The sequence below is a fragment of the Ostrea edulis genome, chromosome 10, assembly GCF_947568905.1.
Source record: "Ostrea edulis chromosome 10, xbOstEdul1.1, whole genome shotgun sequence".
In the NCBI taxonomy this organism is placed as follows: Eukaryota; Metazoa; Mollusca; class Bivalvia; order Ostreida; family Ostreidae; genus Ostrea; species Ostrea edulis.
Genome location: NC_079173.1, coordinates 37500057 through 37516130, shown reverse-complemented (window position 1 = coordinate 37516130; position 16074 = coordinate 37500057). Strand labels below are relative to the sequence as shown.

The 16074-nt window shown below is 35.6% G+C and overlaps 1 protein-coding gene across 1 annotated transcript; it reads left to right on the top strand.

The window, feature by feature from the left end:
- Nucleotides 1-913: 913 nt before the first annotated feature.
- LOC125665988 (uncharacterized) lies at nucleotides 914-8017 on the top strand. The gene is made up of 4 exons (XM_048899037.2): nucleotides 914-1000; nucleotides 2778-2936; nucleotides 6272-6433; nucleotides 6652-8017. Exons 2-4 carry the CDS (start codon nucleotides 2795-2797, stop codon nucleotides 6861-6863), a joined length of 516 nt encoding a protein of 171 aa, XP_048754994.1. The 5' UTR covers nucleotides 914-1000; nucleotides 2778-2794; the 3' UTR covers nucleotides 6864-8017.
- The last annotated feature ends 8057 nt before the right edge of the window (nucleotides 8018-16074 follow it).

Genomic DNA, 16074 nt, shown 5'->3' with positions numbered 1-16074 from the left:
ATTTAAAAGTACTCTTAATCTCCTTTTCTCATTTAGAACTTAATTAACTACCAGTGATTGATGTATTGGTTTTATTCATACTCGGTGTTTAACCATGGCTTGGGAATAGACGTATTGATATTTACACCTTCCATTATTTTGTTAACAACATCCCTTGACTGACATTGTCATGCAGTGCCTCCATTTCATTCATCATTAGAAATTGACTGATTGATTGTATATTGTTTAACGTCCCTCTCGAGAATATTTCACTCATCTTATGAGTGAAATATTCTCGAGTGGGACGTTTGACAACAATCAATCATTCACGCACGTGTACATGTATTTATATACCAACGTATCAGGCACGTATAAATCACATACGTGTACACGCACGTAATATACCAACGTATCAGGCACGTAGAAATTACGCCGACGTCTTTTGCCTCCTGTTGCATAATTGAAAAATTGAATTAAGTTGCAATACATGTATGTGCCATGTAGGTATTACATGTAGGTATTACATGTAGGTATTACAAAGGGTTGCACTGTTTCAATGATCAGTGGAACGTTCGTTTTAAGAGGATTGTTTATTTTTCTTGCCAAAAATTCGTTCAGCCCTGGATACGTACGTGGAACGTTACAGTATTATTTCATAAACTTTTGGCACAGCCGAATGACAGAAGCAACTAAATTACAAAGATGCATTTAACAAAATTAAGACGAAAGGTAGTGACGTTTGACTTTATGAAAACGATATATTGCATGGTTTTACTCAAAGCTATGTTGCAGTGTAGTCTAATTCTATAAATAGCTAATTTTATTGGGTTCAAAGGTCAAATATGTAGAGGATGACTATAGCATTTGTACAGGAAACCCTGTTAAAGCCATTCTTCCTCCGAAGAACACGATTTTTTTTATATTCATACACGACGTAAATACAACATACATGTAGTTACGGTTGGAGCTGACCGGAAGTCCCGTCTCATCAGTTCTATCTTGATGGAGTGAATTAATAAAAGTAGGTATGCAGACAGTGTACATAAATATAATTTCATAATATTTGATTTTCTGTTATTATCATCAAGAAAGATCATTAGGTTCGGTGTTGTACAATTTAAGTTAAAGCAAAGGTCGGTTAAAAAGTTGTACACGGAGCTTCCGCTGATTTGTTGAACGTATTATAATACCGACTTTAAGTAAATTTTCCTTAAAGTAATTAATTAAGCTTGTAATAAAGAGTGATTATCATGGCACGCTTCACTTGGTAGATCCAAATAAGGTAATAATCATTGTATCCTTTAATTTTACATCAAAATTATATGCTGTATGTTTTTAAGAAAAACGAAGGAAGGTGATAAATCCGACAAAGAATACAAAATTTAGAGTATAGTGCAAACACGAGCCCTTGGAAATACCAGAGGTGGGGTCATGCTATTTAATGATGATATAAAAATAGTATAAAAATTCTACATTTTATAGAATTTTGAATGCCATATGTCAGCGTGTGTCCTGCTCTAGTAAGTCGAATTAAATCATATTCAAATGATTAAAAAGAAGAATAAGAAAATTACACTGTAACTAATAAATATATCCCCAAATTAATAATGAAATCGCACACAAGTAGGGGACATTTTATTCTGCATCGAACGCGGTTTAAACCATGGGTATATATTCGTTTAATTATGGTTTATTGTAAAATACACTATAACATCTGTGAATAAATTACGAACAATTCACATTGATTAGAGCCTAGGGTCCCTAGACTCTAATCAACCTGTCCGTCAAATGACTTGAGACTGATTTTCCCTATGCGTTTTTATTTTATAATTACCGATATCTGTATGTTAACATATATAGTTCCTGGTTTACGTGATGATGTATAATGCAGACCACTCATTTAAAAACCATTATTGATATTGTATATTATACATATAACAAGGGTTGGAAGCCACAAAGGTCCGAAAACTTCTGTATTGTTTGTTTATTCAATTTCTAACGACCTTCATAAAACTCTACAGAAACGTTCCACTGCAAAATTGGCTTTTCAACCCTACCCCCGTTAATTTAACCCTACCCCCGTTACCAAATTAATGCGTGATCAGTCTAGGATATCAATTAACTCTTATCGAAGAAAGGTTTGAATTTCTGAAAATGTGTATAAGAATTGATTTCTTGCAAATTCTGTTTAATACCATAATACAAGTGTAAAGCGATGAATCTAATGAACCTTACATAAATTTTGGCCGATTTTTGCGTAGTAAAGAAGGATAACTCTAACTAATTAATGCTCGGACTGCACAATACTCATGTGCAAATACATGCAGACGGCAAGTCATTGATTTCTTCCTCCAAATCGCCAACGAACTCAGTCAGGTGAATAATAAGACAAACCGCTCTCAGGGAAAGTCAGCATGACAACCATATTGCCCGTTTACGTGCGACAACCCTAGACCACTCGTAGATTTACGATTATTAATGGTCATAATTCGCATGTCTTAACTTGTAGCGAAACGGTCGTACGTGCTACGTTCACGTTTATATCTACAGTTGGGTAGTGAAACGACCACCGGGTGCCTAGGAAGGAGTAAACACCCCTGTTGACCGCCACACCCGCCGTGGGTCCTTTATCATGATCAGGTAAACATAGTGATCGGAAGACACATTGAGTAAAGAACAGCCTAACGATTGGAATGAAATTAGTCAAACAGCATTCAACCTAATGACAGGATGCATATACAAATAAGATAATAAAATCTTATAGAGCAGTAATCTTTTTGTGGACCCTTATTTTACAGGTGGTGGTACGATCATCATGGATTCTGTTTCTTCGCGATTTTTCCTCTTCAAGACAGTAGCAAGTGTCATGTTCTCTAATATCGGCGTCTTCCTGTTGATTCCATCCTTAATAGCTTTCTCAACAAAGTTTCCTGCCGCTTTTGACAACAAAGAAACCGGTATGTACATAATGTATTGTCTAACCAGAACAGTTTCAATTGGCATAGTGATATATTTACATTTATCAAACACCACGTGCTTACATTGAATAACAAGGTCAAGTACGACATATTCGTGTTCCTACTGACTAACGGACCTTGATAAACCAGAATCTCATAAATATAACTTCATCAAATGTTTGTCTATCCAGACATTATTTCACTATTTTGTCAGGCATATACATGTAGTTTTAGGTCACCTGAGTTTACTCAGGTGACCTATTGCAATTGGTTGTCGTCCGTCGTCGTGCGACGTGTGTTTAACTTCTTCTTAATGACTACCAGTCCAATTCTTTCATATTTGGCATGGGACAAGGGGGACATAAATTGTAAATTTCAGGACTCCAGCACCCCTTGGGTCCTAGGGGTAAGGGCAAAAACTGTCCAAAACTAACCAATTTTCAAAAATCGTCTTCTCAAGAACCACATACAATGTACGCGTAAGAAAAACTAAATGCACAGTGATATAGAGCAGGAAGGCTTCTACCAAAATTGTAACTGTCATGATCTCCAGGATAGAACTTCTAGCCCAGTGTGGGGCCAAACTTGGTATATAGTGTTTATGTGTAAAGCACTTAAATAACAGTGCTATTGATACTCAATTGAAACTAAATAGATATCTAGAACGAACAGGTAGTTCTTTAACGAAAATGTAAATTTGATGATCCCAGGGATATGGGGTTTGGTATCAGGGTGGGGCCAAAATGGTCATTTATCAAATGTGTGAACAATAGAAATTTTTAACTTCTTTTTGATAACTATCATTCCAATTCTTTTCATATGGTATGAAGTATTTTTGAAAGAAGAAAAACATAAATTGTAAATTTCAGGATTCCCGCACCCCTGGGGCCCTAGAGCCTGGGCAAAAACTGTCCAAATTCACCAATTTTCAAAAATCTTCTTCTCTACAACTGCACATGTTTAAGAAAATCTAAATACATAGTGATGTAGAGCAGGAAGGCCTCTACCAAAATTGTAAATTTCATGATCCCCAGGGTAGGGGTTCTGACCCCAGGGCGGGACCAAACTTGGTATATAGTGTCCATGTGTAAAACACTTAAATAACATCTTCTTTAGTGGTATTGAAACTAAATGGATATTTAGAAAGAGCAGGTAGTCCTTTGCCAAAATGGTAAATTTGATGATCCCCGGGGTAGTGGTTCTGATCTCAGGGTGGGGCCAAAGTTAGTAAAAGTATTTATCTGTAAGTTTGCTGATACTGTATAAAATCTAAATGGATACTAAAGAATAGCAGAAAAGGATGTCCATAAATTGGTAATTTTACAACCCAGGTTTTTTACTCTAGTAATATCTTTTAATGTTAATACACCTTTTATATTATATAAAGGCTTTCATCAGTGTATTTTTTTTAGGGCATTGAAGTTTTAAGAACACAACTTGTTTAATACTTTTGCTGAACATTAGAATTTAGCTTAGACATTCAGAACAGGAATTTTTCTCTAGATTTCATCGCCCTTGGGAGTAGTAATACTTTGTCAATAGTACTCAGGTGACCGTTAAGGCCTGTGGGCCTCTTGTTATTTAAAACACATGTTCAATATCCCAGTTATTTCATACCACATAATTAATATCAATTCAAACTACGGGTGTTTTTATTCTAAAAGGGGGATGTTGGTCCTAATGTTTCGATATACAATGATCTACAATGACATTCTAAATGGTTTATGGCGTAGCAAGTTCAATGAAAATGATAAAATGGCAGAAGCCAAATTATTGGCCCCGGACCTAGTCTAGGGCGGACTTCAAAGATCAAAATTCGGCCAAGTCCACTATAAAATCTCACTAGTTCGATAAGACTGTTCACCCTGTATAACGCCACGACGTGTATGATTGTATAGAGTAACATATCGATACCAATCACGGTTGCCACATAACCTGAAAATGTAAGAAAAACACGCAACTGATTACTTGCAAATAAATATATGAAATGCAGAAATGGGGGTTAGGTGGGATGGGTGTTGCTTAATTGTAGCGGTTAACAGTTTCAAAAGAATGCACGCATAACGCGTATGCTCAGATGATGGGGGTAAAACTAGATACCTAACACCTCGCATCCCTCGCGTTACACAGGTGTTTCTTAGAGTCATTATAAGTCTATTTCACCAAGTATACTGTTCAAACAATGCAAGGTGGGATATCCCCTCACAATGTAGACCTTTCTTATCAAGTACACTAGTGACCTTAAACCTTTTGACCCCAAAATTAATAGGGTTTTCCTCTCTTCATAACGAAGCCATATTTAAAGTATCAAGCAAGAAAGCAAAACTGCGGCCTTTAGAGTGTCTGTAAAGATTTCACATTTGACCCCAAAATCAATTATAGTTTTTAATCTTCATAACAAAGTTATACTTGAAATATCAAATCAATCAAGCAAAAAATAAAACCTCTAAATTGCATCAAGTTCAGCGTTACACACATAACTGGGCCGGCATACAGTGCAGGCGGACACATGTAGGGTCAACATATAAAATTAGAGGTTTTAAAGGAATTTAAGGCGACTATCGACAAAGACGACCATTTTTGGAATGTCTGGTTGTCATGATTCACTTGGTTGGCATTTCATACACATATGCGTAGTTGATCTTTTATGTGTGTGAACTTTACATAACGTTAAGTGATTGCTGGTCCATTGCATGATGAAGACAGGGCTCACGGCGGGTGTGACCAGTCGACAGGGGATTCTTACTCCTCACGGCGGGAGTGACTGGTCGACAGGGGATTCTTACTCCTCCTAGGAACCTGATCCCACCTCTGGTGTGTCCAGGGTCCGTGTTTGCCCAACTCTCTATTTTGTATTGCTTACAGGAGTTATGAGATTGATCACTGTTCATTATCTTCACCTTTTCCGGAACCTTAAATTGAATGAGATATAGAGAGAACTCCTCTACAACCGAGACTTGCTAATTACTATCTTTTACTCACTTTAATGATCAAGAAAAGAAAACCAAAAATATTAAGTACTTTTAAGCTTCTATTTAGAACTAGCCATACAAATGTCAAATAAGGACATAGGAAAGGTGAAGATAACGAACAGTAACTCCTATAAGGAATACATAATAAAGAGTTGGGCAAACACGGACCCCTGGACATACCAGTGGTGGGATCAGGTGCCTAGGAGGAGTAAGCATCCCCTGTCGACCGGTCACACCCACTAATGAGCCCTACATGAATGTCTTGATCAGGTAAACGGGGTAATCCGTAGTCAAAATCAGAGTGCCAAGTATATATATGAAACATTTTGAAAACAATGATGAAGGAATCTTGTTTCTTTTCAGATTGTTCCATAAAAGTAGCCTTTTCTTGCATGGTCATATCCACTTGTATCGAAACTTTGCTCTGGTGTTGGACCATATTGGTAATAGTCGTTGCTGTGGAAACTGATGGATTCTGCAATCTAAAATGTTACCATGTTGAAGTTCTGCTACATTTCATATCTTGTAAGTATGTTAATTATACAAATCCATTTAAGGGCGTCTCCCATGTACATAAATCTGATAATGTCCTGTATGGAAAATGGATTGTAAATGATTCGTACGATTATCATATAGCTCTACATTTAGATACATATTATAGCCATGTGATTAAATTGCTGCGTGTATTTTGAGCGAAAGTAACACACGCAAACACCCTCTATTTCACTTCCCCTTTTTTTCAGTTGGATGTACCGGGGTTGGAGTGTCAATATTTGCTTTAAGGCATAATAGGGAAGTCTGGTATTGGATATTTGCCGTTGGAGGTGGCGCATGCGCTGGAGCAAATGCTTTCATTGGCTGTTGTTGTCAAAATGTAAAGCGAAGAGTTGAGGATTACATTGGAGATATGCAAGGTGTTGGAGATGGCATTGGAAATCCAAAACTCCACGTCTAAATGAAATCAGACGTTATTTTTCATCATGCTAAATACCTTAATTAACACAATACTTGAATACAGCTGTAAATATCCCGTAATGAATAACTGAATTTTAATTTATCTTATTCCATATTATCTATATCTATTTAGTTCGGTTTACTTGTTGATAAGGGGTTTTCGTTGGTGGGGATTGTCTTTGCTGTGCGAATTTGTTGTGCACGCTTTGATATATTGTTATTAAACATGCTACATGTATTTTGCTTATAGTCAACAACTACAGATCCAATTCGAATAGAGAATATTGTATCACACCCCATATTAACCCGAGACTCCATACTATATCACATCCCATATTAACCCGAGACTCCATACTATATCACATCCCATATTAACCCGAGACTCCATACTGTATCACATCCCATATTAACCCGAGGCTCCATACTGTATCACATCCCATATTAACCCGAGACTCCATACTGTATCATATCCCATATTAACCCGAGACTCCATACTATATCACACCCCATATTAACCCGAGACTCCATACTGTATCATATCCCATATTAACCCGAGACTCCATACTGTATCATATCCCATATTAACCCGAGACTCCATACTATATCACACCCCATATTAACCCGAGACTCCATACTGTATCATATCCCATATTAACCCAAGACTCCATACTGTATCACATCCCATATTAACCCGAGACTCCATACTGTATCACATCCCATATTAACCCGAGGCTCCATACTGTATCATATCCCATATTAACCCGAGACTCCAATATCAGCCCGAGACCCGTGGGCCCAAGGACGGATATTAGTCGAGGGTTGATATGGGATGTGAAACAGATTTTGCCTTGCATTGTTACATGTATATTTGTCAAATGCTAAAAAAATTTTTTTTACCTAAATTCACACACATGCACACATCTATCTATCTATCTATCTATCTATCTATCTATCTATCTATCTATCTATCTATCTAATGCTTCCTTTGTTGATTTATTGAGTGATAAAGGTAGCAAGAATTGCCCAAAAAATCATAACCGGGTTCGCTTGTTTTGCAATGATTGCTACCTTCATCACCCGATATAAGGCATTGTATTGTCTATACTTATATTCTTACGTATTTTGAAAATATATATAAACTAGATTTAAGTCGTATCGTTGACCCATCCATTACTTCAAACGGAACAGCCAATGCACCTTTTGACATTGACGGCGCTCCATATTTGGTACATGTAATAATTACGCTGCCAGGTGGTACTAAAAACCGGATCGAACTCGGTTGCAACAACCATGTATTCATTGTCGATGATGAAATCAATGTCAATTTCAAACGAAATATGAAAGTTTCAGTGAATGTGAAACACTGATTACTGCTTTTGAATGATATACAATGCAAGATATAATCTAATGAATTTATGAAATAAACTAACAACATTAACAAGAAGGAAATTGTACAGGGTTCTCCAGCATTATCACTGATAATGGATATTCCCTAAGGTCAGTCAAGTTTCAAACAAGGTTATCTCTATACCTTCTAATCTATATTTTGCGCGTAGAATTCAAGTCAATTGCTATGTAATCAAGCAAAAACAAATAAAGATCGATCAACCAGACAAGTAAGATTCCATGCGAAAAACATGGTTCTTAATTGATGAGGAGTCGGGTTCGAAGTCTTGCAAGTAATAAAAAATTCAAAATAATGTACATGCCTGGCGATTACCTCAAAGAAAACGGAAGAGACCAGTGATTGAATTTAAATCATTCTTAAGCTATGAAATTCTACAAGCAGTATGGTCAGATGCTCCATTTTATATATTCATGGTATCAGGCTCAGTTAAAATAGAGGTCAAAATTAGTAACTCAATATCAAAAGAAACCGAAAGTCGCTCTATCATTACGAAATGAGGAATTTACCCTCATAGATAAAACCCTATATATAAAACTGGCTATTCCCAAACTTATATATGATAAAAATTGAAGATAACAAACTGATCAATTCCTTACGTCCTCCAAAAATACCAGATGAGAGTTGGGCAAATGTGGATCCTCGGAACACTAGACCCCGGGATCATGTAACAAACTCAGACTTAAGTCAAAATTTCAATCACCTGCAGATGTCTTTTTTTTTTTTTTTAGACTGAAACTCTTACATGTACTTTGCAGACATTAGAATTTTGATGAAGCAATGTTAAATGACAATGATTGATTTCTTAATCATTTCATTGCAATATTCAGATTTTGACTCAAGCTTAAGTTGTTTCATGATCATGGGACTGTAAGTGTGATCAATTGCCTTGAAGGAGAAAGCATGTTATTTTGTTGACGGGCCAAATCTACCGTGAGCTCTCTGATTAGGTGAACAGAGTAATCCGTAGTCAAAATCGGTAAAGAACGGCATAACAGTAGGTGTAAAACACATTAAACAGAACATGCTTTCGAGAATTGAATTAGTTGAGAGACGTAGGGTGATGATGGGATATTGCTACATAAATATTAGAGGTTGTCAATGGAGAAGTAGCTGAAGGTCATAAAGTTGTAATGTTCCTGTTAACATCTTTGTTCAATAAGATATCATTGTTAACATAAGCTATAAAACCATAGTATCATACAGATATATTTATTATGAAATACCTGTATGCACCCAATGCTGGACATATATTTGTCTTTTAACATGGTTGAAGGGTAAATGTTTTCATTGTCACATCTAGTGAATTTTGAGGGAGAGGTATCTGTGGCTCAACTGGAAATCTTCATTTATTTATTTCCCCGCAAATAACCCCCCACCCCCACCCCGAAGAGCTTAATACAATACAACAGTGCTTTTGGAAGTCTTCATTTCATCTTTTCGTCAAATCTAGATTACATAATAGATTGAAAAGCTACCGTTCTACTGTGATGTTCCTTTTCACGCCAGTCAGATATTATATGTATTGTATGCCATTCCAGGGCGTTAAAAACCAATTCATAGGTATAAAAGGTATTTAATGTTTTGTTGTTGGATATATAATTATTTCACGAGTGAGACAGGATTTTTCTATATTTTCACGAGTGCGAAGTACTATTACATTACATTTTCTTCGATTTTTCCTTAAGGACTTTTAGCTGTTGTTATTTTCACAGTGTAAAAATAAAACAACTGTGAAGATACCAATTTTTATTCAATGGATAAATCTCAGTATTTTACGGTTGAAAATGTAATAAAATTTGACGAGAGTGTGGCTGTCATCTTGGAAAAGATTTTGTTTTTTAAATGGAATGATCGGAATGCGTGACAGTGTGTGAGTATAATGAGATATCTTAACAAGGTAAACCCCGCAAACTACGTGACAATACAGCGATAGTGATTCAATATAACATTCTGTAATACGGCTTTATCAATAGGAATACATGTATATTATCTACATGTCACCAAGTAAAGTGCCTTGTTTCTATTTATTTTGTTTTTAGACAAATTACAAGATTTTTAATTTGAAATCAAGCCGCTATATTCAAATCAATTTACAAAATGCGAATGCAAAAGTGAAGATAACGAACAGTGATCAATCTCAGAAATCCACAAAGAATACAAAATTAAGAGTAGGACAAACACGGAGATCAGGTGGGATCAGGTGCCTACATGTAGGAGTAAACACGGACCCCGGGACACATCAGAGGTGGGATCAGGTGCCCACATGTAGGACAAACACGGACCCCGGGACACATCAGAGGTGGGATCAGGTGCCTACATGTAGGAGTAAATATCTCCTGCTGAGTTCAAGACACGGTGTAGATATCGACAAACCAAATATGATATCGTACCAATATCGATAAGTACCACTCTAATAACCACATAACTTTACTGACGATATCGTGTCGATATCGAATCAAGATCGGTTTAAATTTGTAATGACTGTATGAAGACTAATATAGGATTGATTTCTTTCCTGTCGATATCGAAATACGATCGATTTTCTTAATGCAAAGTGAAGATAACGAACAGTGATCAATCTCATAACTCCTATAAACAATACAAAATAGATAGTTGGGCAAACACGGACCCCTGGACACACCAGAGGTGGGATCAGGTGCCTAGGAGGAGTAGTGTTAGAACTGAAATAAAAAGGATTTCTCTTCCTGTCGATATCGAATAATGTTCGTTTTTGTAATGGTTGTATGATGACTAAAATAAGTTTAATTTATCTTCCTTTCGATATCGAATCACGATCGTTCTAAACGTAGTGTTAGAACTGAAATAGAAATGATTTTTATTTCTGTCGATATCGAATCATGATCGTTTTGTTAACGGTTGTATGAGGATAAGATAGGTTTAATTTCTCTTCCTGTCGATATCAAATCATGATCGTTTTGTTAACGGTTGTATGAGGATAACATAGGTTTAATTTCTCTTCCTGTCGATATCGAATCATGATCGTTTTGTTAACGGTTGTATGAGGATAACATAGGTTTAATTTCTCTTCCTGTCGATATCAAATCATGATCGTTTTGTTAACGGTTGTATGAGGATAAAATAGGTTTAATTTCTCTTCCTGTCGATATCGAATCATGATCGTTTTGTTAACGGTTGTATGGGGATAACATAGGTTTAATTTCTCTTCCTGTCGATATCGAATCATGATCGTTTTGTTAACGGTTGTATGAGGATAAAATAGGTTTAATTTCTCTTCCTGTCGATATCGAATCATGATCGTTTTGTTAACGGTTGTATGAGGATAAGATAGGTTTAATTTCTCTTCCTGTCGATATCGAATCATGATCGTTTTGTTAACGGTTGTATGAGGATAAGATAGGTTTAATTTCTCTTCCTGTCGATATCAAATCATGATCGTTTTGTTAACGGTTGTATGAGGATAAAATAGGTTTAATTTCTCTTCCTGTCGATATCGAATCATGATCGTTTTGTTAACGGTTGTATGAGGATAAGATATGTTTAATTTCTCTTCCTGTCGATATCGAATCATGATCGTTTTGTTAACGGTTGTATGAGGATAAGATAGGTTTAATTTCTCTTCCTGGATACGACATCGAGTCACCATCGTTTTGATTAACGTAGTGTTTACATTATGCTGTGTAGATTGATTGATTAAATATTGTTTAACGTCCCTCTCCAGAATATTTCACTCACATGGAGACGTCACCATTGCCGGTGAAGGGCTGCAAAATTTAGGCCCATACTCGGCGCTAATAGCCATTAAGTAGGGAGGAATCTTTATCGTGCCACACCTGCTGTGACACGGGACCTCGGTTTTTTCGGTCTCATCCGAAGGACCGCCCCATTTAATGGCCTCTAACGAAAAGCAAGGTGGTACTGAGGATCTATTCTAATCCGGGTTCCCCCGGGATTGCTGTTTAGACTATGACTATTAATACAAACACATTTAAAATCGAAATGGTCGGTAACGTTGCGAGAATGTCAATATCGACATCGTAGGCAGACATTATGCTATGTATACTAAGACTATTAATTGAAACACATTCAAAATAGAAATTGCCGATATCGATACGATATCGTTGCGAGAATGTCAATATCGACATCGTAGATATACATTATGCTGTGCATACTAAGACTATTCAAACACATTTAAAATAAAGATTGTCGATATCGATACAATATCGTTGTAGAAATGTTGATATCGACAACGCAAGCGGGCACGACGATATCGATTCTATATCAATTTGATATTGTCGATATCGAAATCGGATTAGATCTTGGACATGTATGTTCCTGCTGATTGGTCACACCCACCGTGAATCCTATATTCCCCGGGTAATCCGCAATCAAACTCATCCATCAAATCACATTAAAAATATATTAAATTCACATCAGGATTGTTAGTATTAAAGGGGATGGGGCGAAAACGAAAGTATGCCGTGATTTCTTTCTAATCGGCTTTGCTTTTACACCCTATGATAAAACTAATATTGTAGTGTTGAAGCTTAAAAGATCGTCTAACATCCAACACAAGGATATAACTAGATTGATGACGTCATAATTTTGTATCGCATGTCGAATTAATGTCCACGGGTTTTAATCAAAGTAAAGAAACACATAATCAGATTGCGGGATTTTTGAGTACTGCCGAGAAGTCTGTATGTAGTTTATTGTTGACAATAATCCGTTTCATATTATGTAAGCCAATCTCCATCATTCAGCGATACAAACTACAGAAAGTATATAAATGTATGAATTGCAAGTCAGTAAATATAACAGACTTAGGTTTATATATATACATGTAACTTGATACTGATCTGTCATATACAACGTGAATTTTGATTGAATTAAAGATATATGATATAATTTCGTAACTGAATGGGTTGCACGTAAAAGCATTGCGATATGATAGTGATGACGTTCTAAATATATAATATGTGCAATGAATGCTCTCTAAAGTATTTAAATTCGTTTGTTCTTGCCACAAAGATAACTTTAGGTCACAATTCTTTCATGCTAAGGACCTTGGAATTCCACAACGGCAGACATTAATCTCCACGTCGTATAATTGCACAGCATTTATTAAAAAGTGATCAACAAGGAATACAAATTAAGAGTTGGGCAAATAAAATAAACACATGGATATTAAAAACAAAAATCACGATTCAAAACAAAGATACATTTGTTTAAATGTCTTTGAATAGAATTTTGAGTCATGTTAAGATAAATTTCAATGATTGTGTTATGGAGAACACGAATATTGTTCTTGACCCATTTTTTTGCAGTACATATCTACACAGAAGGTTAGATAATCGAAGTGTAACGCGCGTGTATGTTCTAGATATGATGACATATGTTATAATTTTATATCTATATACGAATATTGCGAAATCTATGCATGAATACTTAGATCTAAACACAATTTTCTCTATCCTAAAAAAACTACTTCTGTTGAAACTAGCTTCATTGTTTATATATTAGAAAACGTCACAGAACCGAACTAAGTAACACTAGTAAGATTTCAAACATTAGAAAACGTCACAGAAAGTGGTAACAATTCTAACATGGCAAGTTCACTATAAGAAGTACAGAGACCCACGAATCCATGAAAAAAACCTTCATAAAGGGTATTAACTGTAGTGGAAACAAGTCAAATTAAAGTCTTGAATATTGTAAATAAGACTAGTATATTTCATTGGAAACAAGTCAAATTAAAGTCTTGAATATTGTAAATAAGACTAGTATATTTCATTGGAAACAAGTCAAATTAAAGTCCTGAATATTGTAAATAAGACTCGTATATTTCATTGGAAACAAGTCAAATTAAAGTCTTGAATACTGTAAATAAGACTAGTATATTTCATTGGAAACAAGTCAAATTAAAGTCTTGAATATTGTAAATAAGACTAGTATATTTCATTTGCTTGATAAGGAATCAATTGAGACATAGGATTGATTACATCCGGGTACTCTGTTTCGCTAATTGCGGTGATTATCCCATACGGTAAATTAGCAGTGACTACCTTTTTGCTTCGCGGAATATACAATCATTTATTCGGGTGTGTATTCTACCATTACTGTTGACAGAAGGACTCGAACACAGAACAATTTGAAAATGGGTTATACGGACATCATCAAACGATATGTCTTAAGAAAATAAATGATGACTAAAATCCATGCTCATTTTCAGGACCCTGATAGACAGTTATTTCTGGTGTAACTTTGGAATAACACGGAAAACTTCAATGTATTATCTTAGTCATTAAAAGTACAATTCTCAAACGTGTAACGTAAAGATAATATTATAACAGGACTGAATTACAGTGTCCAACGAATTTCTTATACGGCAATTTTGATGCACCAAATGCGCATTTCGACAAATAATGTCTCTTCAGTGATGCTCAACCGAAATGTTTGAATCCAAGATAACAATGAAGTTTTAGAGCTATTATAAAGAAAAACAGTGTGCCAAAAAAGTGGAGTCAAATTCGTCTAAGCGTGAGGGAGATAATCCTTAATTTTGAAATGAATTTCTAAATTTTGTAACAGCAATTAAATATACATCCGTATTTTCAAGCTATATAGCGGCAAATGAAGTTTTAATTTTCAAAATAAAGTTGAAGACTTAAGAATCATCCATAGTTTTTACTCCTCAAACGAAAATAGCTTTAATGGATACTAGTACAAAATGACGAAGAAAATTCGATCAATATGCAAGCTGAGCTAGCTCTATAGAATCCCGTCCCCGGACCCAATTCCTGAATCTCTCAGAGTCTTTCTCAATCCCTTTTACTGGCCAGGAGCCTGCATTAATCCATAATTAACCATTTTCTTATCATTTCGCCCGTACTGAAAGTTTAACGCCGCCTTTGTAAGTTATCATGCGGTCATGTTCGCTTTTTTGCACACATTTAGGAGATGGAATTGTGCTTTGGGTAGATGCACTTCGCGACCTTTCTTCAAGCTCAGAGATTGAAATAAAATGATCATGCGAAAGTAAAAAGCGGTTTTTAAATAAAATCTTTACGGTAAAACTGTTTTAATGTTAACGATATAGTTTTCCAATCCGTCTCATCTGTGAGTAGTGGACGTAAAATTAATGAGCACGACCATCCCAGAGTGCATTTTCCCCACGATATTGATGCATTTAAACGTCAACATACACCTGATAAATCTAATATTGGAATTCAAATAATGAGATGCTTAGTCAGTGTTAAATACTGCCCTTTATACCATTGTTATGACTTCACCCCTTTGTTATTTTGTATGCATTCTCTGTCATATTGAAAACTGCCCAATTCGTTGTAATTTTCATTCTAAAGCAAAAAACAAAAAACAAAAAAACAAAAAACAAATTTAAACAGAAACAAAAAACTGTTCAATATTTTCGAACTTATTGGACAGTTGTACTGAATGGACAGGTAGGTACAAGAAAGGAGAGAATGGTATAGAGCAAAGCCTTTTCCTGACCAGACACACGTGACATTTCAAATTCATACACACATCTAAATAAAAACTTAATATTCTTTCGCGTCGACTTTATTTCGCGATTTAACAGTGCTTAACTGGTTTTGGAAACATATTTTAGCGACCAAGATAATCATAAATAAATTCAGAAGACATTAAAGGACTATTTCACAAAGAGACATATTCGCAACGACCAGGTTATCGCATACAAATGTACCTCGCGAAAATTTCTCACACACAAATAAAAGTTGGTTTGCAGTATACCTCAAATTTTAAGTCCAATTAAGATGTAATTATCAAAATTTGTGACACATGT